This window comes from Musca autumnalis, unplaced genomic scaffold (genome assembly GCF_047663935.1).
Source record: "Musca autumnalis isolate F117 unplaced genomic scaffold, ASM4766393v1 scaffold_5, whole genome shotgun sequence".
In the NCBI taxonomy this organism is placed as follows: Eukaryota; Metazoa; Arthropoda; class Insecta; order Diptera; family Muscidae; genus Musca; species Musca autumnalis.
In genome coordinates, this window is record NW_027412088.1 from 197,199,422 (window position 1) to 197,225,100 (window position 25,679).

General features: G+C 40.0%; 1 protein-coding gene across 2 annotated transcripts in view; it reads right to left on the reverse strand.

Annotated features, from left to right (window-relative positions):
- Positions 1-1,189: 1,189 nt before the first annotated feature.
- Positions 1,190-25,679, reverse strand: part of arr (low-density lipoprotein receptor-related protein 6) — a 238,613-nt gene continuing 214,123 nt past the window's right edge. For both annotated transcript variants that reach the window (XM_073957697.1, XM_073957698.1), the window contains exons 3-7: positions 6,564-9,535; positions 6,340-6,500; positions 3,202-3,471; positions 2,499-3,129; positions 1,190-2,423 (exon numbers count right to left, since the gene is read on the reverse strand). In XM_073957697.1, coding sequence (XP_073813798.1) covers positions 1,614-2,423; positions 2,499-3,129; positions 3,202-3,471; positions 6,340-6,500; positions 6,564-9,535 — 4,844 coding nt within the window. In that variant the 3' untranslated portion in view covers positions 1,190-1,613. The remainder of the gene's footprint in view (positions 2,424-2,498; positions 3,130-3,201; positions 3,472-6,339; positions 6,501-6,563; positions 9,536-25,679) is intronic.

A 25,679-nucleotide genomic window follows, 5' to 3' on the forward strand; every position in this document is an offset into this window, starting at 1 on the left:
AATAGTTTTAAAAATCCACGCTTTTTGGCCTTAAAGGGTGCTTGAAAAATAGTTTTAAAAATCCACGCTTTTTGGTCTTAAAGGGTTCATGAAAAATTCTTTTAAAAATCCACGCTTTTTGGCCTTAAAGGGTTCATGAAAAATTCTTTTGAAAATCCACGCTTTTTGGCCTTAAAGGGTTCATGAAAAATTCTTTTAAAAATCCACGCTTTTTGGCCTTAAAGGGTTGATGAAAAATTCTTTTAAAAATCCACGCTTTTTGGCCTTAAAGGGTTCATGAAAAATTCTTTTAAAAATCCACGCTTTTTGGCCTTAAAGGGTTCATGAAAAATTCTTTTAAAAATCCACGCTTTTTGGCCTTAAAGGGTTCATGAAAAATTCTTTTAAAAATCCACGCTTTTTGGCCTTAAAGGGTTCATGAAAAATTCTTTTAAAAATCCACGCTTTTTGGCCTTAAAGGGTTCATGAAAAATTCTTTTAAAAATCCACGCTTTATGGCCTTAAAGGGTTCATGAAAAATTCTTTTAAAAATCCACGCTTTTTGGCCTTAAAGGGTTCATGAAAAATTCTTTTAAAAATCCACGCTTTTTGGCCTTAAAGGGTGCTTGAAAAATAGTTTAAAAAATCCACGCTTTTTGGCCTTAAAGGATGCTTGAAAAATAGTTTTAAAAATCCACGCTTTTTGGCCTTAAAGGGTGCTTGAAAAATTCTTTTAAAAATCCACGCTTTTTGGCCTTAAAGGGTGCTTGAAAAATTCTTTTAAAAATCCACGCTTTTTGGCCTTAAAGGGTGCTTGAAAAATTCTTTTAAAAATCCACGCTTTAAGGCCTCAAGGGGTGCTTGAAAAATTCTTTTAAAAATCCACGTTTCAAGGGCTCAAGGAATGCTTGAAAAATTCTTTTAAAAATCCATGATTCAAGGCCTTAATGGATGTTTGAAAAATTCTTTGAAAATCCACGATTTATGGCTTTAACGAATGCTAGAAAAATACTTTTAAAAATCCACGCCTCAAGGCCATAACGGATGCTTGAAGTAATCCTATAAAAAATCCACGCAAAGTTTTTCTTTTAAGATGGGCTTTTAACAAATTCTTTCAATAATGGTTTTGAGTTATTGCTGAGCATTTTCAATTCCCAATATGATATTTTTTAAATTGCTTTACAAAAAATTTATTTTTTAATTAGTTCAATTTTCTTTTGAACATTTTTTTAATTACCTATTGTTTATATGTATGTGGGGGAGACTTAGTCCGAATGCTTAGAAAGGGATATGTTTAAAGAGTCTCTGTGTTCGTTTTTGTTTTACTATTGCAATTCGTTTTTGTTTTGTTTATAAATACAATCGTTAATTCTTAACTTATTTACAACTTATGTCATTACTTAATACTTGTCATCATTGTGTGTGTGTGGGTGTAAGTGTACGATTTTGTTGTTATAAATACAGTTGTATGTTGTTTAATAAGTTTAACTTACAATTAGGGGATTATATACAAAAAAAGAAACTAAAATAAGTTTATAAAAATTTTCGGAAGCATGGTGGTGTATTAATTGTTTTATAATAAAAAACGAAAAAACACAGAAAAGAAAACAAAATTACATAAAAATTTCGAAATGTTACGTGAAACCTCTACTCGGTGATTGCACCGGTGAGGGTGGTGGTGGCAGGGGTGAAAAATATGTAGAGGAACGTGAACTGGGCGATGGTGGACACGATGATTCCGGCAATATCCGTACATCACTGTGATAATGTGAGCGGGGTGTGGGTGGTGGTGGATATGGTTCACTATCATAACCATATTGACAAGAATTGGCATTTGCCGATGAGGAGGATAATTTGGTATTACCATTACTATTATTACTATTCGATTTACTGGTATAATTTGAGTCCGATTCATCACATATATCTGTGGAGCATGGTGTGGGTGGTGGTGGTTGGTTGATAATTTTATAATGCCTATATGGCCTGCGGGACCTTGTGGCCGGTGAAGGTGGTGGATTAATGGGATATGCCACCATACTAGAACCATTTGTGGTGGAACTAGAGGCCCCCGTTATGTGATTGCGATCATAGGAATTCATGCTGGTGCGAGAATTCAGGGTGGACATGCGTACCGCATCTGCCACGGAAGCAATTTTGGAAACCCTTTGTGATTTACTCAATGTTGAGGGTGACAGAGGATCTGAGGCCTGATCATCTTTGGGTTCATTACGATTTTTACCAATTCGGGTGCGGCAAAATTGCAAGAGATAGACAATGCTGAATATGGTTATCATGGTGGCCACAATCAATATCATAAAAGCCTTTTTATCGGACGAGGGAGCCATGCGTCTTGTATTGGCTTGGGAACAAATATCAGCAGACTCATCAGCACCATCGGCACACTGCTCCCAACCATCACACAACAAGGCTGCCGAAATGCAAAGCTAAAGAAAAAAAAAAAACGAACAAATACATCAATAAAACATCTCTAATAAAAAAATAAATAAATTGTTTCTTACCTTATTAATGGGACACTGAAACTCCCCCGGCCTTTTGCAGCAATCTGCCTCATCATGACCATTGGCACAATTCGTGGTGCCATCACAAACCAACGCCTTGTCAATACACTCTCCAGACTGACAACTAAATTGATCGGGGCGACATGAGGGACAACCCACTTCATCGGATTTATCAGGACAATCATTTTGACCATCACAACGCCATGAAGCTGGTATACAATCTTTGTTCATATCGGTGTTGGCTCCACTACCACCCGGCACTGGGGTGGCACATGTAAAATGATCTGGACCACAGGCAGGCAATGCACCACAACTCTGTTCATCTTGCAGCAGCATTAAACTCTTGGGGCAGGAACAGATTTCTCGACTGCGTCCCTCTGAGGAGGCTATGCATATGTGTGAACACTTGGTGCGTGCATGTAGACATGTGTGATTTCTAAACAGCTTTGATTCCGGTGTCCAAACGGCCACAATATCAGTTATTTGGGGCATGCGTTGCATTTCCGCTCGCCTACCTTCACCGTTTATGGTTATTCTCTCCACACCGGTTTTGTCATCCAACCAATAGACAAAGCCCTGCAGGGCGGCAATTGAAATCACCTGGCTTATGTGGGTGGAAACGAGGATTTTTCTGGAAAATAATAATAACGAACACAGCTTAGTGGTATGTCTTTTCGGATCTCCTCTGGTATACAAAACTTACTTATTTTTCCCATTAATATCCATAGAATCGATACGTTTGCCATGAGCATAATAAATCATATCGGTTTGTTGATCCACTGCCAGGGCGGTTACACCTTCTAGTTTGAAGGCCAACACCACTCTTTCGGCACCATCTACTCGAGCTCTGATTATGGCTTGTTGGCTGCCCACATCTGTCCAGAAAAGTAAACGTTTCATGGAGTGCACTGCAATATTGCGTGGCTTTTCCGAATCTCCGGTATCAATTACCCCAATCGCATCTCCAGTAAAGCTAAAAGGAAGAAACAATAAAGGTGGGAAGTTTTAGAAATGAGTTAAAAGTTAGGGTGTTTAACACCAACATAGAGGTCCGGTGGATTTTTTGTATTTGGGGACTCATAGTGGAAATCGATGGAGGATATTTCCCCCGTTAACATCTTTCCGCTAAAATGAAGTATAGTGGGACAAAGTGGCATAAACTCGAAAACGTATGGAATTAACCCTAACAATTTTATTAATATTTTAGATGAAGAAGTTTATACCAATTTTCTTTTGATATACACTGCCCCAATCCAAATATTTTGTTCGGTGACTCATAGTGAAATTTAATGCAGAATATTTCCTCTCTTAACATAATCCCGCTAAAATGAAGTATAGTGGGAGAAATTGGCACCGAGTCAAAAATGTGTGAAATTAACATTTCTATGAATCTTTTATATCAACAAGTTTACACCGATTTCTTCTGATATATACTAATCTTAGCGATTTCTTGTGTTTGGAGACCCATACTGAAATTTAATTAAAAACATTTTCTTCCTTAACATCATCACGCTAAAATTGAGTATAGTGGGAGAAATTGGCAATATTCCGAAAACGGTATGAAATTCACACCAGCAATTTAATAAATTTTTTTAAAGCCAACGTCATACCAAATTTTAATAGATTTATCCTGATTCGATATCCTGTATTCGGTGATTCATAGTGAAATTGTGTGTAGAACATTTCCTCCTTTAACATTATCCCGCTGAAAGGAAGTATAGTGGGACAAATAGGCAGTAACTCGAAAAAGGTATGAAATTAAGACCAGCAATTTAATTAATTTTTTTAAACGTAACTTTTACCAAATTTTTGTAGATTTATCTTACTGCAATCGATTTCTTATATTCAGAGATTCATAGTGAAATTTAATGCAGAATATTTTCTACCTTAACAACATCCCGCTAAAATGAATTATAGTGGGAGAAATTGGCATCGAGTCGAAAACGTGTGAAATTAACATTTCAATGAATCTTTTATATTAACAAGTTTACACCGATTTCCTTTGATATATACTAAACTTAGCGATTTCTTGTGTTCGGTGACCCATACTGGAATTTGATTAAAAACATTTCCTTGCTTAACATCATCCCGCTAAAATTTAGTATAGTGGGTCAAATTGGCAATAATTCGAAAAAGCTTTGAAATTCACAAAAGCAATTTAATTAATTTTTTTAAAGCCATCTTCATGCCAAATTTTTATAGATTTATTCTGATCCAATCGATATCCTGTATTCGGTGACTCATAGTGAAATTGTGTGTAGAACACTTCCTCCTTTAATATTATCCCGCTGAAAGGAAGTATAGTGGGGCAAATAGGCAGTAACTCGAAAAAGGTATGAAATTAAGACCAGCAATTTAATTAATTTTTTTAAAGGTAACTTTTTACCAAATTTTTGTAGGTTTATCCCACTGCAATCGATTTCTTATATTCAGTGATTCATAGTGAAATTTAATGCAGAATATTTTCTACCTTAACAACATCCCGCTAAAATGAAGTATAGTGGGAGAAATTGGCATCGAGTCGAAAATGTGTGAAATTAACATTTCTATGAATCTTTTATATCAACAAGTTTACACCGATTTCTTTTGATATATACTAATCTTAGCGATTTCTTGTGTTCGGTGACCTATACTGAAATTTAGTTAAAAACATTTCCTTCCTTAACATCATCCCGCTAAAATTGAGTATAGTGGGGCAAATTGGCAATAATTCGAAAAAGGTATGTAATTAAGACCAGCAATTTCATTTTTTTAAAAGTAACTTTTTACCGAATTTTTGTACACTTATCCCGCTCTAATCGATTTCTAATATTCAGTAACTCATAGTGAAATTTAGTGAAGAATAATTTCACTTTTAACATCACCCCGCTAAAATGAAGTATATTGCGTCAAATTGGCATCAACTCGAAAACGTATGAAATTAACCCTAGCACTGCAATTAGTCTTTTATATGAACAAGTTTTTCCGATTTTCTTTTGCTATGTACTGCCCCAATTTATTTTTTGTATTCGGCGACCCATAGTGAAATTCAGTTTAGAATATTTCCTTCCTTAACATCATCCCGCTAAAATGAAGTATAATGGGACAATTTGTCATCAACACGAAATCGTATAAAATGAACTGTTATGTTCAATTGATCTCTTATATGCACAAGACTATACCGATTTTCTTTTAATATACACTGCTTCAATCGAGATCTTTTGTTCGGTGACTCATAGTGAAATTTGGTGTAGAACATTTCCTCCCTTAACATTAACCCACTAAAATGAAGTATAGTGAGTCAAATTGGCATCAATTCGAAAACGTATGAAATTGACTCAGACAACAGTTGAACTAATATTTTATATGAACAAGTTTATTACCGAATATTGATATATAGTGTTCCGATCGTATTCGATGACTCATAGTGAAATTTGGTGTAGAACATTTCCTCCTCTAACAATATCCGGGTAAAATGAAACCTTGTGGGACAAATTGATTTGGACTCAATAACGCATGGAATTACCTTATCGGTTCAATTAATATTTAATATGAACAAGTTCATACCGATTATTTTTAGATATATAGATTGCTCCAATCAATTTCTTGTATTCGGTGATTCATAGTGAAATTTTGTGTAGAACATTTCCTTCTTTAACAATATCCGGGTAAAATGAAGTATAATGGGACAAATTGGCATCAACGCGAAAACATGTGAATTTAATACTAACAGTTAAATTAACATTTTATATGGATAATTTTACCCGTTTTTCTTTTTATACAACTTAAACTGATTTCTGGTACTCGCCGGCCCATAGTGAAATTTGGTTTTTTTTTTTTTAACATCATTGCCCTTACTCACCTCGTTACATTAATGCTATTCGAATGTGAGCAAGTCCAAAACAGCAAACGGCCAATTACATCAATGGCTATGTCAAAGGGTTGGGAACCAGAACCCACCAAAACCGAGGCTCGGGTGCCATTTACCAAGGCTCTTTTAATGCTGTGGCTGCGGCCTTCCACCTGCAAAGAAGAGAACAAAATTAAAAATCTTTTCACCTTTTTCTCTCAAAAATGCTCACTTACCCAATATACAAAATGTGTTATGGGATCATATTCCACAGCACGAATATTCTTACCCGTCACTGGCAACGGTACATTTGGACAATCTGTGGTGTTGGGCATAAGCCGGCCAAAACTGTTACGTTGACTAAAGATAATATAATTCTTCGGCGGTATACATGAGGCATCATCCTTGGCCAATGTGTAATGGGTGGGGCATGCACATGTCATGCCACGCCTCCCGGGCAGAGGTAAACACAAATGTGAACATCCTCCATTATTGTACATACAAGGATTTGAGCCAGATTGTCGTTGACCATAGAACACTACCAAGGAACTTATGTAGGTCATGCCACTGTGCACCAAACTTCTATTTTGCCCGGTAATCTTGTGTACCCTCTCTATATCCCCGGTGTTCCAATCACTCCAATAGACATAATCTTGATACAGCGATACAGCATAGGGTTCATCTATGTCGGTGCTTACAAGCACCTGACGTTTTTTACCATCCCAATCGGCTGATTCAATTTTTGTTGGCCTTGACTGAGTGGCCCAGTAAAGGCGTCGTGTCTCAGAATCCAGAGTTAAGCCAGTGGCATGATTGGCAGCCGAGATAATTGTTTGCAGTTCTGAACCATCCATGGCAGCACGTCTAATGGAGTCCGAAGGTGACTCCGTCCAATACATATAACCTTTGCGTGGTTCCAATACCAAAGACCTGGGTTCCTCCACACCTTTCCACAGCAGAACCCGGCGGCTACTGCCATCCAATCTGGCCACCTCAATACGCCTGGCCTCGGAATCAGTCCAAAAGATGTTGTGGGCCAACCAGTCTACGGCAATGCCCTCAGGTCTAATGATACCTGCATCAACAATTCTCTGGACATAGGAACCATTAAGGAATGCACGATAGATACATTTTGACTTTTGATCGGTCCAGTAAATGCGCTTATCCGCCACATCAACATCCAGGGAGTGGGCATTGCGCACATCTTTGAAGGGTATTTTTTCATCATTGTGATTACCCTCATTATTCTCAATGGATATACGTCCAATATATTCCTGTTTGGAGAAGAGCAAATAGGCGTCTGGTATAACACAGGTTTTTTTGTCATTGGCCAATTCGTATTCGATGGAACAGCGGCAAACATAATCACTGGGTCGGTTGAGACAGAGATGAGAACAACCACCATTGCGCACCGCACAGGCATTTGTGCCCTTTACTTCACGCAGTCTTGTAACTTTCAGGCCCATCAAGTCGGGATATTGATCCACCACCACAATACGATTGTTGCCGGTGATTTTGTGGGCCCTATCAATGGAACGCCTCTGCCAATCGGTCCAATACAAATAATCATCCAGCAGGCTGAGGCCAAATAAATGTTTCAAGTTGTCACTGATGACCACGCGGCGATCCGAGCCATCCATATTGGCCACCTCAATTTTATCTGTTTTACCATCACACCAATAAATTGTTTTGGCATCAATATCCAAGGCAATGCCATTGGGCCACACCAGATCATCTGATACCAAAACCACTCTTTCCGAACCATCTAGGGAGGCCCTCTCCACCTTGGGTTTCTTTTCATTCCAATCACTCCAAAACATCCATCCTAAGGTGGGGGCCAAGGCAATAGCCCGAGGCTCTTCCAAATGTTCATAAATCAATACCTTGCGTGCTGAACCATCAAGGCGACACACCTCTATGCGATCGGTAACGGTGTCGGTCCAATAAAGATTCCGTGCCAACCAATCTACGGCCAAACCATCAGCATGTCTCACCTCGGACGTGACAAAATCTGTTACTCCCGTACCATCTGGATGGGCCCGCTTTATTGTATAGGCCTCCACATCAGACCAGTAGATATACTCATCCACGGGGTCATAATCAATGGCTATGGCATATTTTACCTTACCCAAGGGCAGTGGGAATATGGTAAAGTCCGGAGAATCCAGGGATATTTTGGAAATTTGTCCCCTCTGGACAATGAACAACATTTCCTGGGAACCATTGGCACAGGTATTGTGAGATATAAGCTTCACACCCGTGGGGCAGGCACAGCTATAACCCTGGGCATTTGTACTCAGCAAACAGAGATGACTGCAATTGCCATTATTGTGGGCACAAGGATTGTCTTCATACGGCTGCAGCGAAGGATGCCAGGTCCTTACGGAATTGGGCGCCTCGGGAGTATCAATCAGTTCCTTCATTTCCCACGATATTAAATCGTAAACATTCAGTGACCCCTGCGACCAATCCGTCCAATACAAACGATTGTCGAAAAAAGTCACACTATACGGGTACTTGAGATTATTGACCACAGTCTTGCGATTACTGCCATCCAATTTCATGACATCAATGAACTTCAAATGACCATCGGCCCAATAAATCAAATCATTTTTCAAATCCACAGTCAGGCCATTGGGCCAAAAGATATTATCCTTGACCAAAGTCATGCGCGATGTGGGATCTCCATCCATGCTGGCCCGTTCGATTTTTGGATATTCACCCCAATCGGTCCAGATGAGAAATTTCTTACTCGGCACCAAGGCAATGGCGCGCGGTTGATCCAGATCTGTCCAAAAGAGAACTTTTTGATATTTTCCATTTAACGTGGCCACTTCGATGCGATTCTTTTCACCATCGGTCCAATAGATTTTATCCGTAAACCAATCGATGGCCAGTCCTTCAGGTTTATCTAATCCCGTTGATATCACAGTTTGTTTGGGTGCCTTCGATATGGGACCCGTTGTATTTGTATTGACACATTCGATGGTCTCACGACCACAATCTGTCCAGCATACCAAATTTTTGGCATAGAAAAAATCTATGGCCATTGTTTCGGTGAGATTTTTCACTAGCACATCGACCTGGGGTGCACCGGTGGGTTTTGTTATGTTCGCCACTTGTATGTCGTGATAGGTGGTGAACAACAGTGTGGCGGGGGTATTGAAGAATGTCGCTGACGGGGAGGATGGTGTAAGGCTGTTGTGAACTGGAAAGAGAGAGAGAAACAGAGGAAAATTAGTTTAAAAGCTTCTCTAGAGAAAAAAAATGCCATGTGGCGTATGACTGTTGTCGAAACTTATGCGCTACATGCACTGCGGAATAAAATAGGGATATTAGCAGACATCTTGTGTAAAATCTTCCTAAGACCATTTCAAAAGGAAAGGCTGCGTTCTAAGACACTTTCCAAATGAAAGGTTGGCTTTTTTAGTTCCTTTTCAGAGGAAAGGGTGCTTCCTAACAACCTTTCCAGAGGAAAGGGTGCTTCTTAACAACCTTTCCAGAGGAAAGGGTGCTTCCTAACAACCTTTCCAGAGGAAAGGGTGCTTCCTAACAACCTTTCCAGTGGAAAGGGTGCTTCCTAACAACCTTTCCAGAGGAAAGGGTGCTTCCTAACAACCTTTCTATGATCTTTTCCCAAGGAAAGGGTGCTTTCTAAGATCCTTTCCCAAGAAAAGGGTGCTTTCTAAGATCCTTTCCAAAGGAATGGGTGCTTTTTAAGACCCTTTCCAAAGGAATGGGTGCTTTTTAAGACCCTTTCCCAAGGAAAGGGTGCTATTTAAGACCCTTTCCCAAGGAACGGGTGCTATTTAAGACCCTTTCCCAAGGAACGGGTGCTATTTAAGACCCTTTCCCAAGGAAAGGGTGCTATTTAAGGCCCTTTCCCAAGGAAAGGGTGCTATTTAAGACCCTTTCCCAAGGAAAGGGTGCTATTTAAGACCCTTTCCCAAGGAAAGGGTGCTATTTAAGACCCTTTCCCAAGGAAAGGGTGCTATTTAAGGCCCTTTCCCAAGGAAAGGGTGCTATTTAAGGCCCTTTCCCAAGGAATGGGTACTATTTAAGACCCTTTCCCAAGGAAAGGGTGCTATTTAAGACCCTTTCCCAAGGAAAGGGTGCTACTTAAGACCCTTTCCCAAGGAAAGGGTGCTATTTAAGACCCTTTCCCAAGGAAAGGGTGCTATTTAAGACCCTTTCCCAAGGAAAGGGTGCTATTTAAGACCCTTTCCCAAGGAAAGGGTGCTATTTAAGACCCTTTCCCAAGGAAAGGGTGCTATTTAAGACCCTTTCCCAAGGAAAGGGTGCTATTTAAGACCCTTTCCCAAGGAAAGGGTGCTATTTAAGACCCTTTCCCAAGGAAAGGGTGCTATTTAAGACCCTTTCCCAAGGAAAGGGTGCTATTTAAGACCCTTTCCCAAGGAAAGGGTGCTATTTAAGACCCTTTCCCAAGGAAAGGGTGCTATTTAAGACCCTTTCCCAAGGAAAGGGTGCTATTTAAGACCCTTTCCCAAGGGAAAGGGTGCTATTTAAGACCCTTTCCCAAGGAAAGGGTGCTATTTAAGACCCTTTCCCAAGGAAAGGGTGCTATTTAAGACCCTTTCCCAAGGTAAGGGTGCTATTTAAGACCCTTTCCCAAGGAAAGGGTGCTATTTAAGACCCTTTCCAAGGAAAGGGTGCTATTTAAGACCCTTTCCCAAGGAAAGGGTGCTATTTAAGACCCTTTCCCAAGGTAAGGGTGCTATTTAAGACCCTTTCCCAAGGAAAGGGTGCTATTTAAGACCCTTTCCCAAGGAAAGGGTGCTATTTAAGACCCTTTCCCAAGGAAAGGGTGCTATTTAAGACCCTTTCCCAAGGAAAGGGTGCTATTTAAGACCCTTTCCCAAGGAAAGGGTGCTATTTAAGACCCTTTCCCAAGGAAAGGGTGCTATTTAAGACCCTTTCCCAAGGAAAGGGTGCTATTTAAGACCCCTTTCCCAAGGAAAGGGTGCTATTTAAGACCCTTTCCCAAGGAAAGGGTGCTATTTAAGACCCTTTCCCAAGGAAAGGGTGCTATTTAAGACCCTTTCCCAAGGAAAGGGTGCTATTTAAGACCCTTTCCCAAGGAAAGGGTGCTATTTAAGACCCTTTCCCAAGGAAAGGGTGCTATTTAAGACCCTTTCCCAAGGAAAGGGTGCTATTTAAGACCCTTTCCCAAGGAAAGGGTGCTATTTAAGACCCTTTCCCAAGGAAAGGGTGCTATTTAAGACCCTTTCCCAAGGAAAGGGTGCTATTTAAGACCCTTTCCCAAGGAAAGGGTGCTATTTAAGACCCTTTCCCAAGGAAAGGGTGCTATTTAAGACCCTTTCCCAAGGAAAGGGTGCTATTTAAGACCCTTTCCCAAGGAAAGGGTGCTATTTTAAGACCCTTTCCCAAGGAAAGGGTGCTATTTAAGACCCTTTCCCAAGGAAAGGGTGCTATTTAAGACCCTTTCCCAAGGAAAGGGTGCTATTTAAGACCCTTTCCCAAGGAAAGGGTGCTATTTAAGACCCTTTCCCAAGGAAAGGGTGCTATTTAAGACCCTTTCCCAAGGAAAGGGTGCTATTTAAGACCCTTTCCCAAGGAAAGGGTGCTATTTAAGACCCTTTCCCAAGGAAAGGGTGCTATTTAAGACCCTTTCCCAAGGAAAGGGTGCTATTTAAGACCCTTTCCCAAGGAAAGGGTGCTATTTAAGACCCTTTCCAAGGAAAGGGTGCTATTTAAGACCCTTCCCCAAGGAAAGGGTGCTATTTAAGACCCTTTCCCAAGGAAAGGGTGCTATTTAAGACCCTTTCCCAAGGAAAGGGTGCTATTTAAGACCCTTTCCCAAGGAAAGGGTGCTATTTAAGACCCTTTCCCAAGGAAAGGGTGCTATTTAAGACCCTTTCCCAAGGAAAGGGTGCTATTTAAGACCCTTTCCCAAGGAAAGGGTGCTATTTAAGACCCTTTCCCAAGGAAAGGGTGCTATTTAAGACCCTTTCCCAAGGAAAGGGTGCTATTTAAGACCCTTTCCCAAGGAAAGGGTGCTATTTAAGACCCTTTCCCAAGGAAAGGGTGCTATTTAAGACCCTTTCCCAAGGAAAGGGTGCTATTTAAGACCCTTTCCCAAGGAAAGGGTGCTATTTAAGACCCTTTCCCAAGGAAAGGGTGCTATTTAAGACCCTTTCCCAAGGAAAGGGTGCTATTTAAGACCCTTTCCCAAGGAAAGGGTGCTATTTAAGACCCTTTCCCAAGGAAAGGGTGCTATTTAAGACCCTTTCCCAAGGAAAGGGTGCTATTTAAGACCCTTTCCCAAGGAAAGGGTGCTATTTAAGACCCTTTCCCAAGGAAAGGGTGCTATTTAAGACCCTTTCCCAAGGAAAGGGTGCTATTTAAGACCCTTTCCCAAGGAAAGGGTGCTATTTAAGACCCTTTCCCAAGGAAAGGGTGCTTCTTAAGACCCTTTCCCAAGGAAAGGGTGCTTCTTAAGACCCTTTCCCGAGGAAAGGGTGCTAGCTAGTTAGGACCCTTTCCCAAGGAAAGGGTGCTATTTAAGACCCTTTCCCAAGGAAAGGGTGCTATTTAAGACCCTTTCTAAAGGAAAAGGTGCTTCTCAAGGAAAGGATGCTATTTAAGACACTTTCCCAAGGAAAGGGTGCTATTTAAGACCCTTTCCCAAGGAAAGGGTGCTATTTAAGACCCTTTCCCAAGGAAAGGGTGCTTCTTAAGACCCTTTCCCAAGGAAAGGGTGCTATTTAAGACCCTTTCCCAAGGAAAGGGTGCTTCTTAAGACCCTTTCCCAAGGAAAGGGTGCTTCTTAAGACCCTTTCCCAAGGAAAGGGTGCTTCTTAAGACCCTTTCCCAAGGAAAGGGTGCTTCTTAAGACCCTTTCCCAAGGAAAGGGTGCTTCTTAAGACCCTTTCCCAAGGAAAGGGTGCTTCTTAAGACCCTTTCCCAAGGAAAGGTGCTTCTTAAGACCCTTTCCCAAGGAAAGGGTGCTTCTTAAGACCCTTTCCCAAGGAAAGGGTGCTTCTTAAGACCCTTTCCCAAGGAAAGGGTGCTTCTTAAGACCCTTTCCCAAGGAAAGGGTGCTTCTTAAGACCCTTTCCCAAGGAAAGGGTGCTTCTTAAGACCCTTTCCCAAGGAAAGGGTGCTTCTTAAGACCCTTTCCCAAGGAAAGGGTGCTTCTTAAGACGTTTTCCCAAGAAAAGGATGCTTCTTAAGACGTTTTCCCAAGAAAAGGGTGCTTCTTAAGACGTTTTCCCAAGAAAAGGATGCTTCTTAAGACGTTTTCCCAAGAAAAGGATGCTTCTTAAGACGTTTTCCCAAGAAAAGGATGCTTCTTAAGACGTTTTCCCAAGAAAAGGATGCTTCTTAAGACGTTTTCCCAAGAAAAGGATGCTTCTTAAGACGTTTTCCCAAGAAAAGGGTGCTTTATAAGACCTTTTCCAAGGAAAAGGTGCTTTATAAGACCTTTCCCAAGGAAAGGGTGCTTCTTAAGACCCTTTCCCAAGGAAAGGGTGCTTCTTAAGACCCTTTCCCAAGGAAAGGGTGCTTCTTAAGACCCTTTCCCAAGGAAAGGGTGCTTCTTAAGACCTTTCCCAAGGAAAGGGTGCTTCTTAAGACCCTTTCCCAAGGAAAGGGTGCTTCTTAAGACCCTTTCCCAAGGAAAGGGTGCTTCTTAAGACCCTTTCCCAAGGAAAGGGTGCTTCTTAAGACCCTTTCCCAAGGAAAGGGTGCTTCTTGAGACCCTTTCTCAAGGAAAGGGTGCTTCTTGAGACCCTTCTCAAGGAAAGGGTGCTTCTTGAGACCCTTTCCTAAGGAAAGGGTGCTTCTTAAGACGTTTTCCCAAGAAAAGGATGCTTCTTAAGACGTTTTCCCAAGAAAAGGATGCTTCTTAAGACGTTTTCCCAAGAAAAGGATACTTCTTAAGACGTTTTCCCAAGAAAAGGATGCTTCTTAAGACGTTTTCCCAAGAAAAGGGTGCTTTATAAGACCTTTTCCAAGGAAAAGGTGCTTTATAAGACCTTTCCCAAGGAAAGGGTGCTTCTTAAGACCCTTTCCCAAGGAAAGGGTGCTTCTTAAGACCCTTTCCCAAGGAAAGGGTGCTTCTTAAGACCCTTTCCAAAGGAAAGGGTGCTTCTTAAGACCCTTTCCCAAGGAAAGGGTGCTTCTTAAGACCCTTTCCCAAGGAAAGGGTGCTTCTTAAGACCCTTTCCCAAGGAAAGGGTGCTTCTTAAGACCCTTTCCCAAGGAAAGGGTGCTTCTTGAGACCCTTCTCAAGAAAGGGTGCTTCTTGAGACCCTTTCCTAAGGAAAGGGTGCTTCTTAAGACGTTTTCCCAAGAAAAGGATGCTTCTTAAGACGTTTTCCCAAGAAAAGGATGCTTCTTAAGACGTTTTCCCAAGAAAAGGATACTTCTTAAGACGTTTTCCCAAGAAAAGGATGCTTCTTAAGACGTTTTCCCAAGAAAAGGATGCTTCTTAAGACGTTTTCCCAAGAAAAGGATGCTTCTTAAGACGTTTTCCCAAGAAAAGGATGCTTCTTAAGACCCTTTCCCAAGGAAAGGGTGCTTCTTAACACGTTTTTCCAAAAAAAGGGTGCTTCTTAAGACGTTTTCCCAAGGAAAGGGTGCTTCTTAAGACGTTTTCCCAAGGAAAGGGTGCTTCTTAAGACGTTTTCCCATGAAAGGTGCTTCTTAAGAAGTTTTCCCAAGGAAAGGGTGCTTCTTAAGACGTTTTCCCAAGAAAAGGGTGCTTCTTAAGACGTTTTCCCAAGAAAAGGATGCTTCTTAAGACGTTTTCCCAAGAAAAGGATGCTTCTTAAGACCCTTTCCCAAGGAAAGGGTGCTTTATAAGACCTTTTCCAAGGAAAGGGTGCTTTATAAGACCTTTCCCAAGGAAAGGGTGCTTCTTAAGACCCTTTCCCAAGGAAAGGGTGCTTCTTAAGACCCTTTCCCAAGGAAAGGGTGCTTCTTAAGACCCTTTCCCAAGGAAAGGGTGCTTCTTAAGACCCTTTCCCAAGGAAAGGGTGCTTCTTAAGACCCTTTCTCAAGGAAAGGGTGCTTCTTAAGACCCTTTCCCAAGGAAAGGGTGCTTCTTAAGACCCTTTCCCAAGGAAAGGGTGCTTCTTAAGACCCTTTCCCAAGGAAAGAGGGTGCTTCTTAAGACCATTTCCCAAGGAAAGGGTGCTTCTTAAGACCCTTTCCCAAGGAAAGGGTGCTTCATAAGTAACTTTCCCAAGGAAAGGGTGCTTCTTAAGACCCTTTCCCAAGGAAAGGGTGCTTCTTAAGACCCTTTCCCAAGGAAAGGGTGCTTCTTAAGACGTTTTCCCAAGAAAAGGATGCTTCTTAAGACGTTTTCCCAAGAAAAGGTTGCTTTTAAGACGTTTTCCCAAGAAAAGGATGCTTCTTAAGACGTTTTCCCAAGAAAAGGGTGCTTCTTAAGACGTTTTCCCAAGAAAAGGATGCTTCTTAAGACGTTTTCCCAAGAAAAGGATGCTTCTTAAGACGTTTTCCCAAGAAAAGGATGCTTCTTAAGACGTTTTCCAAGAAAAGGATGCTTCTTAAGACGTTTTCCCAAGAAAAGGTTGCTTCTTAAGACGTTTTCCCAAGAAAAGGATGCTTCTTAACCCAGATATGCCCAGCGTCCTATATATAGGACACACAAAATTCTTGCTAATTTGATATGTTATGTTTATCAAAGTACCGTTTAGTTTGGTGATATACTCAGTACACATCTGTAGCTCTTGGGATATTATGTGATTCCATTATTTTGAGCTACTATTTTTGAGTTTTGAGGTCTAGTTCATCGAAGTTGCCACCGATCGCTTAGTTTTTACAATGATTTGCGTTATGACCGATTAATTATTGGATAATTTTATAACGAAAACATACACGATGTGGAGCCTACTACGAAAAAACGTTAACTAGATGCCGAAAAGGTGTCTTTGGACTATATGTCAAATGTTTTGTGTCCCATAACTCCCAGTTATATGATAAAACCCTGTGTCCAAAAGTGGCCTCAAAAACCACTTTTTTCAAAAAATTTTTAAAAAACATATAAACGTACTGTTATTATTTCACATTTGCTTCTAAAATAATATAAAAATACTTTTAAAATGATCACGATCAAGCAATGGGCATATCTGGGTTAAGACGTTTTCCCAAGAAAAGGATGCTTCTTAAGACGTTTTCCCAAGAAAAGGATGCTTCTTAAGACGTTTTCCCAAGAAAAGGGTGCTTTATAAGACCTTTTCCAAGGAAAAGGTGCTTTATAAGACCTTTCCCAAGGAAAGGGTGCTTCTTAAGACCCTTTCCCAAGGAAAGGGTGCTTCTTAAGACCCTTTCCCAAGGAAAGGGTGCTTCTTAAGACCCTTTCCCAAGGAAAGGGTGCTTCTTAAGACCCTTTCCCAAGGAAAGGGTGCTTCTTAAGACCCTTTCCCAAGGAAAGGGTGCTTCTTAAGACCCTTTCCCAAGGAAAGGGTGCTTCTTAAGACCCTTTCCCAAGGAAAGGGTGCTTCTTAAGACCCTTTCCCAAGGAAAGGGTGCTTCTTAAGACCCTTTCCCAAGGAAAGGGTGCTTCTTAAGACCCTTTCCCAAGGAAAGGGTGCTTCTTGAGACCCTTTCTCAAGGAAAGGGTGCTTCTTGAGACCCTTTCCTAAGGAAAGGGTGCTTCTTAAGACGTTTTCCCAAGAAAAGGATGCTTCTTAAGACGTTTTCCCAAGAAAAGGATGCTTCTTAAGACGTTTTCCCAAGAAAAGGATACTTCTTAAGACGTTTTCCCAAGAAAAGGATGCTTCTTAAGACGTTTTCCCAAGAAAAGGGTGCTTTATAAGACCTTTTCCAAGGAAAAGGTGCTTTATAAGACCTTTCCCAAGGAAAGGGTGCTTCTTAAGACCCTTTCCCAAGGAAAGGGTGCTTCTTAAGACCCTTTCCCAAGGAAAGGGTGCTTCTTAAGACCCTTTCCCAAGGAAAGGGTGCTTCTTAAGACCCTTTCCCAAGGAAAGGGTGCTTCTTAAGACCCTTTCCCAAGGAAAGGGTGCTTCTTAAGACCCTTTCCCAAGGAAAGGGTGCTTCTTGAGACCCTTTCTCAAGGAAAGGGTGCTTCTTGAGACCCTTTCCTAAGGAAAGGGTGCTTCTTAAGACGTTTTCCCAAGAAAAGGATGCTTCTTAAGACGTTTTCCCAAGAAAAGGATGCTTCTTAAGACGTTTTCCCAAGAAAAGGATACTTCTTAAGACGTTTTCCCAAGAAAAGGATGCTTCTTAAGACGTTTTCCCAAGAAAAGGACGCTTCTTAAGACGTTTTCCCAAGAAAAGGATGCTTCTTAAGACGTTTTCCCAAGAAAAGGATGCTTCTTAAGACCCTTTCCCAAGGAAAGGGTGCTTCTTAACACGTTTTCCCAAAAAAAGGGTGCTTCTTAAGACGTTTTCCCAAGGAAAGGGTGCTTCTTAAGACGTTTTCCCAAGGAAAGGGTGCTTCTTAAGACGTTTTCCCAATGAAAGGGTGCTTCTTAAGAAGTTTTCCCAAGGAAAGGGTGCTTCTTAAGACGTTTTCCCAAGAAAAGGGTGCTTCTTAAGACGTTTTCCCAAGAAAAGGATGCTTCTTAAGACGTTTTCCCAAGAAAAGGATGCTTCTTAAGACCCTTTCCCAAGGAAAGGGTGCTTTATAAGACCTTTTCCAAGGAAAGGGTGCTTTATAAGACCTTTCCCAAGGAAAGGGTGCTTTATAAGACCTTTCCCAAGGAAAGGGTGCTTCTTAAGACCCTTTCCCAAGGAAAGGGTGTTTCTTAAGACCCTTTCCCAAGGAAAGGGTGCTTCTTAAGACCCTTTCCCAAGGAAAGGGTGCTTCTTAAGACCCTTTCTCAAGGAAAGGGTGCTTCTTAAGACCCTTTCCCAAGGAAAGGGTGCTTCTTAAGACCCTTTCCCAAGGAAAGGGTGCTTCTTAAGACCCTTTCCCAAGGAAAGGGTGCTTCTTAAGACCCTTTCCCAAGGAAAGGGTGCTTCTTAAGACCCTTTCCCAAGGAAAGGGTGCTTCATAAGTCCCTTTCCCAAGGAAAGGGTGCTTCTTAAGACCCTTTCCCAAGGAAAGGGTGCTTCTTAAGACCCTTTCCCAAGGAAAGGGTGCTTCTTAAGACCCTTTCCCAAGGAAAGGGTGCTTCTTAAGATCCTTTCCCAGGGAAAGGCAGCTTCTTAAGGGTGCTTCTTAAGACCCTTTCCCAAGGAAAGGGTGCTTCTTAACACCCTTTCTAAAGGAAAGGGTGCTTCTTAACCTTCCCCAAGGAAAGGGTGTTTCTTAAGAACCTTTCACAAGGAGAGGATGCTTCTTAAGACTCTTTCCCAAGGAATGGTGCTTCTTAGAAAGAAAGGGTGCTTCTTAAAACCCTTTCCAAAGGAAAGGGAGCTTCGTAAGACCCTTTCGAAAGGAAAGAGTGTTTTGTAAGACCCTTTCAAAAGGAAAGCGTGCTTTGTAAGACCTTTCCAAAGGAAAGGGTGTTTCCTAAGACCTTTCCAAAGGATAGGGTGTTTCCTAAGACCCTTTCAAAAGAAAATGCCGCTTCCTTAGACTTTTTCCAAAGGAAATGGTGCTTCCGAAGTCTAATTTTCTCATAAAATTCCCAATTATATCTCGGTTGCGTATGAGTGTCGTCAATATTTATACGCCACTATGAGGGGACTTATAAAATACCTTAAAATAGCCTTTTCTTAATGAATTTTTTTGAGAATTTCCATTAAGGATATACATACTTAAATTAACAATTCCAAATTTCATAACGAATCTCACTTTACGAAATCCTTAAATTATTCTTAGAAATTCCCAACTTATAGAATACGGTTAATTATATTTACTTCAACGTTTCCATATTATGCCACTTATATTCATAAGCTTCACATATTGTGTATTATTTGTTGAAATTGTTGTACAAGGATCCGTCTTCATCTCTTACTTGATATTACTTGGCACAAGCTCAGCATGTTTTATCTACTCAAGTGCTTGTTCACATTACTAGCAGCAACAACAACAACAGTTGTGACTCTTGACTAGATTATGACATATAATTCATAGTTAGTAGAAGATTATGGGGCTCTTGTGTGTGTTGTTACTTAGGGGAAGATGTGGCACGTCTTTTGGTCCCTCTCTCTCTTTATCATAGTATGCCACATTTCCCCTACGACAATGTAGAATGTGAAAGATTGTAATTCACCAAAGTTGGAAAGAGGAAAGAAAAGTGTAAGCAACAGAAATTTGTTGGTCGAGCATCAAATAACAACAACAGCAAACAGTATGTGAAGAAGAGGAGAAGATGTAGTACTATTGCTTACAAGGACACACTGCTGGCAGTTAAGGCACCCACATATAAATATTATTATACGCATTATTTTTTAACAGGATACTTGGGTTACCACTCGAAAGAACCCTCTCAATTGGTTTGGTTGGATGCACCACCAGTCGCAGCCGTTGTTTGCATTCCAAGCATCTGCTGCACCCACCACCCTTGACTTAACTTGGCTGCCATACCATGTCGGGTCGCTGCTGATGTGTTGTTATAATATTTTGTTGGCCTCCATACCTCCTGCTTGTGGAAGAGGGATCTTTTTTTTTTGCATTTTAAAGAGGTTCCAACACAAATTGTTGTTACTACCGTGGTGGTGGTGGTGTTTCCAAGGAAATTTTTGTACGAGGCAGGGATGAGGTGATGACTACTTGATGTTTTTATTATTTGTTTACGTGCCTATGCGTAAGTTCTGCAAATGATGTTGACGTTTTTTTGTTACTTGTTCTTGTTGTTGTTTTTAGTGCGTATCCATTTCATTCTTGTGTAATCAGCATAACAGCAACACGGCATCAGCACCACCATCATGGAGTTTTCATCATCAGGAGTTTTCCAATCTTCGTTTTTCTCCTTATTCTCCTACTCCCTCTCCTTCATCGAGTTCTTTGTTTACATTACTAGCAAACCAATTGCATGCATGGGTGAAAGTCTGGCATGTAACGCACGCATGCAATTCCTACACACATATTAAACATTGCCAGCCGGGTAAAAAAAGTAGGGAATCATTGAAGATGTTGTTCTTGTTGCTTAGGGATCATGTTTTGTAGGTTGTTAACTGCCAAGTAGGTATTGTTAAGTACTTAACATGTAAAAAGATTTCTTATAATTTAAATTCTTGCATAACAAAAATAGATTGCCACAAGAACATGCAGAAGAAGAAGAAGAAGAGGCTGTAGAATGGTTACCCAACCAAATATGGTTAACAACAAAAACAAAAACATGGGGTTACATAAACACCAAGCAATTTTTTTAATTGCATTGCAATGGACGCGAAGACCCCTAGAGAATTCAATGAACCTACTGTAGCTTTTGCGGAATAAATATCCTTGGGGTTGTAAAAGGACATTTTTCGCATATAATTTTACTGCAACGCAAAATAAAAAGAAGGTAGGCAATCTGCAGGCAATCGCGAGTCTTAGCTATAATTGTCTTTCATCTCAGATGGACTCTGCTTTCGTAATTTGGTCACCTAATAATACTCACATTACGGCGTATAAGTATTGACGACATTTATACGCCACACAGTTGTCCACAAACATTTTCTCCTGGTCAAAATTCTGAAACTTTTGAACGGATAGAGATATTTTCATAATTCTTTTTTCTATTCGACATATAAAACCATGTTTTTTTGATATTTTCACTTTTAAGAACCGTTGCTCTGAGATAAATTCAAAATTCCTAAAAGTTTGGAACATATAGTCTTGAAAATTTACCCCTTTTTACATCAAAGCTTCAAACCTTTGGAGGCCTACAACCGCGAAAGTTGATAGGGAAAACGGCGAAACGCGTTTCTTCTATTTTTTGGTCTTTTATCACACTCTGGTATCAGAAAATGGTTAATAATTTTTGTGCTGCACAGTGTAATATTAAACTTTTTGTTTTAATTTGGTCACGTACTAACACTCACATTTCGGCTATAAGTATTGACGACATTCATACGCCACACAGACGTTCACAATCATTTTCTCCTGGTCAAAATTCTGTAACTTTTGAACGGATAGAGATATTTTCATAATTCTTTTTTCTATTCGACATCTAAAACCATTAGAAGCTTTCCGATGGAAGGTTAAACTTTTGAGTTTTTTACAAATTTCCAAAAAAAAATACGAGTGTTTTTTTGTATCTCCTTTATAGTAAAAATAATCAAACACAAATAAATAAACTATAAAAACAAGTAAGAAAGTATCAGTCAGCTGTGCTGACGGAGATATACCCTAAATTATGCCGTATATAAAATATATTGATTTTGAATCACGAGTTTGCTTTAAAATCTGTATGTACCGTAATGTGGGGCTATACCAAATCCTTGACATATACCAAACATTTTTAGTAACCAAACTTCTTCATAAAGGACTTGAAATATTAAATTACGTTAAACTAAGTTTGAAAGAAATTTTTGAAAAAGTTTTAGAGTTATCTTGCACAGTAGCCTTTTTAGTATGTGCCGGGAGGGTTTTGGTGCATGGTCCATTATCTCAGGAAGTATTGATTTACTCCTGAAAAATATTCTACCGTTGAAAAGGAGGCCGCTAGAACAACCTACTGAAAAAAGAATCAAAACGATGTGAGAGGTGCTCTTAAACTTCACCTTATCCGAATTTTGTGTGGGAGGTACCCGAAGAAGTGGACCGATATAGCCCATATTCCATCCTGATACATGACTGGATAAAATAATATGATGCGCAAAGTCTGCACCAATCAGAAACTCCTACGAGAATTATCTTGCGGATTTGCCATTTTGGTTGGTGCCTTTTGGGTTTCTTGGAACATTAAGGCCAATATCTCAGGAAGTATGAACTTGCGCAAGAAAAAAAAAAAATTACCGTCATGAAGGGAGTCGCAAGGGCAACCTACTTAAAAAAATTCAAGGCAATTCGAGAGGAGCTTTTAAATTTCACTTTAACCGAATTTTGTGTGTGTGGGGGAGGTACCCGAAGAAGTGGACCGATATGGTCATATTTCAACCTGATACGTGACCGGATGAAATAATATAATGTGCAAAGTCTGCACCAATCAGAAACTCCCTGCGAGAATTATTTTGCGGATTTGCCATTTTGGTGGGTGCCGTTAGGGTTTCTTAGAACTTATAAGCCAATATCTCAGGAAGTATGGACTTGCGCAAGAATAAAATTGTACTGTTGTAAAGGGAGTCGCAAGGACAACTTACTTAACCAAATTTCAAAACGATCCGAGAAGAGCTTTTAAACTTTACTTTAACCGAATTTTGTGTGGGAGGTACCCAAAGGAGTTGACCAATATACTCCATATTCGAACCCGATCTATATCTAGAAGGTATAATACGATGTGCAACGTTTGGACCAAATCGATTGCTCCCTTCGTTCACACCATTTTACAGACAAACTTTGAACTTTTGTGGGGAAGGAATCCGAAGGAGTGGACAGATATGGCCCATCTTCGAACTTAAACTAAGTTTGGACAAAATATTACGATACCCAAAATTTGGTTGATCCGTTCGAGAGTTATCGTGCGCACCAGCCAGACAGACAGACGGACGGACGGTGGCTAAATCGACTCCAAATTGTCTGAAACATACTTGGGGTTTAAAACCGGTATTTCGATGAGGCACATTTTTGGTGGTATCAAGGTGTATATACTAGAGTGGGGCGATTTGAACACCATCACGGGCGCCTGGAGTTTCTGATTCTTGGGATTGTACTGAGCAAAAAAGTCAACTAGACCATATGTCTACGGTGAAAATCGAGCCCCCGGATTTTGACTTGAAGTTTTTTTTCAAGGATTTTCGGATATTTTGGCATATAACAACCAAACCACTGATATTTTCGATCCAACACAAAGACAACAATTGTAGCCAAGACAATAATAAAGAACTCTCTTGTACTTCGCAAAAGCATTGGAACGCTCCTTCAGGCAGTTATGGCCTCGAGAAGGTGCACATTTTTCGGAAAATATCGATAAATGACACTGTGCTACAAAATGGGACTCAAATTTAGTGGGTGGAAAATCCCTTTTGGAGATGAAAGCCCTTGGTGAGTGTAGTAAGAACCCAAAAGGAAATTTTCACCATAGGTCAAGTTTCCGAGATATCGCGTGACTAATGGTTTAATTTTGGCCCCTTAATTTGCGAGAAAATAGCTTTATATCTCTGTTAAGCATTATTGTAGCTTCATTTTGAGATTACATGTCTTCAGTCAAATCGAATGGTGAATCTTTTCGTAGAATATTTCATCCCTCTAACTCAATTCCTTCCATGTCCTTTTCGTCCTTTATTTTTTGAACCGTAGTAAAAGTACCACAAGATGAGATTTTACAGCATCCAAATATTCTACAAAAATATTGTTCAGAAGATTTTAGGTACGGTTCTCATTGATGACCAATCGATATTTCCCCGTTTTCATGGCCCTTTTTGACATTTACCCGTATTTTGTTGAGAAAACTATGTTTTGTTGTTATGTATATTCGTTATTGGTCTGTGGTGCATCTGAAATACTTACCATAAATAGCTCTTGTAATGACGAACACGTTAATAAAAAAATTTATTGAAGGATAGATCCGGGTATCTAAATTTTTGAACCGGATATTCTGATATAAAAACCGAGCTTGGAACCGGTTTTAAGTAACCGATTAATCGTATATGTATATAATTGGAAAGCTAATAAAATGGTCAATCAAATGACAGCAAGTAGCTGATTACATGATTACAACATTGTTGGTTCCGAAGCTAGAACAAAAAAAAAAACCGCTTTCTTAAACCGATTTTGATGTAAAATATCACTGGGTTGAAAAACTCTTTTTGGCGATGAAAGTCGATTAAGATATTTTATAAATCTGGAAAGACAGTTATGCCATAGGTCAAACTTCTGAGTTATTGTGAGATGAATTTGTGTTATGTTGTTTTGTTATCATGCACTTAAAGTTCATCAAGAATGAATTAATTTCGCCATAACTCAGAAGTTTGAACCACGTCAACCCAGTGATATTTTACATCAAAATCGGTTTAAGAAAGCGGTTTTTTTATTCTAACATCGGAACCAAGAAAGTTGTAATCAGCTACTTGCTGTCATTTGATTGACCATTTTATTAGCTTTCCAATGATATACATATACGATTAATCGGTTACTTAAAACCGGTTCCAAAATCGGTTTTGATATCAGGATATCCGGTTCAAAAATTTAGATACCCGGATCTATCCTTCAATAAAATTTTTTATTAACGTGTTCGTCATTACAAGAGCTATTTATGGTAAGTATTTCAGATGCACCACAGACCAACAACGAATATACATAACAACAAAACATAGTTTTCTCAACAAAATACGGGTAAATGTCAAAAAGGGCCATGAAAACGGGGAAATATCGATTGGTCATCAATGAGAACCGTACCTAAAATCTTCTGAACAACATTTTTGTAGAATATTTGGATGCTGTAAAATCTCATCTTGTGGTACTTTTACTACGGTTCAAAAAATAAAGGACGAAAAGGACATGGAAGGAATTGAGTTAGAGGGATGAAATATTCTACGAAAAGATTCACCATTCGATTTGACTGAAGACATGTAATCTCAAAATGAAGCTACAATAATGCTTAACAGAGATATAAAGCTATTTTCTCGCAAATTAAGGGGCCAAAATTAAACCATTAATCACGCGATATCTCGGAAACTTGACCTATGGTGAAAATTTCCTTTTGGGTTCTTACTACACTCACCAAGGGCTTTCATCTCCAAAAGGGATTTTCCACCCACTAAATTTGAGTCCCATTTTGTAGCACAGTGTCATTTATCGATATTTTCCGAAAAATGTGCACCTTCTCGAGGCCATAACTGCCTGAAGGAGCGTTCCAATGCTTTTGCGATGTACAAGAGAGTTCTTTATTATTGTCTTGGCTACAATTGTTGTCTTTGTGTTGGATCGAAAATATCAGTGGTTTGGTTGTTATATGCCAAAATATCCGAAAATCCTTGAAAAAAAAACTTCAAGTCAAAATCCGGGGGCTCGATTTTCACCGTAGACATATGGTCTAGTTGACTTTTTTGCTCAGTACAATCCCAAGAATCAGAAACTCCAGGCGCCCGATAACACTTTTTTCCTTCCATACAAATCGCCCCGGCCTAGTATATACCCTTTCTAGCCTAAAGGCTTTTTATACCCTCAGCATTTATGCTAACGAGGGTATATACACTTTCATGCCCTCCATACGACGGTACAAGTTTCGTCAGGGGCAAGTCCATACTTCCTGAGAAAATAGCATGAAAGTTGCAAAAAACCCCTATGACACCGTGTGAGGTGGTTGAAACGCAAGATAACTCTCGAACGGATCTGCCGATTCGGT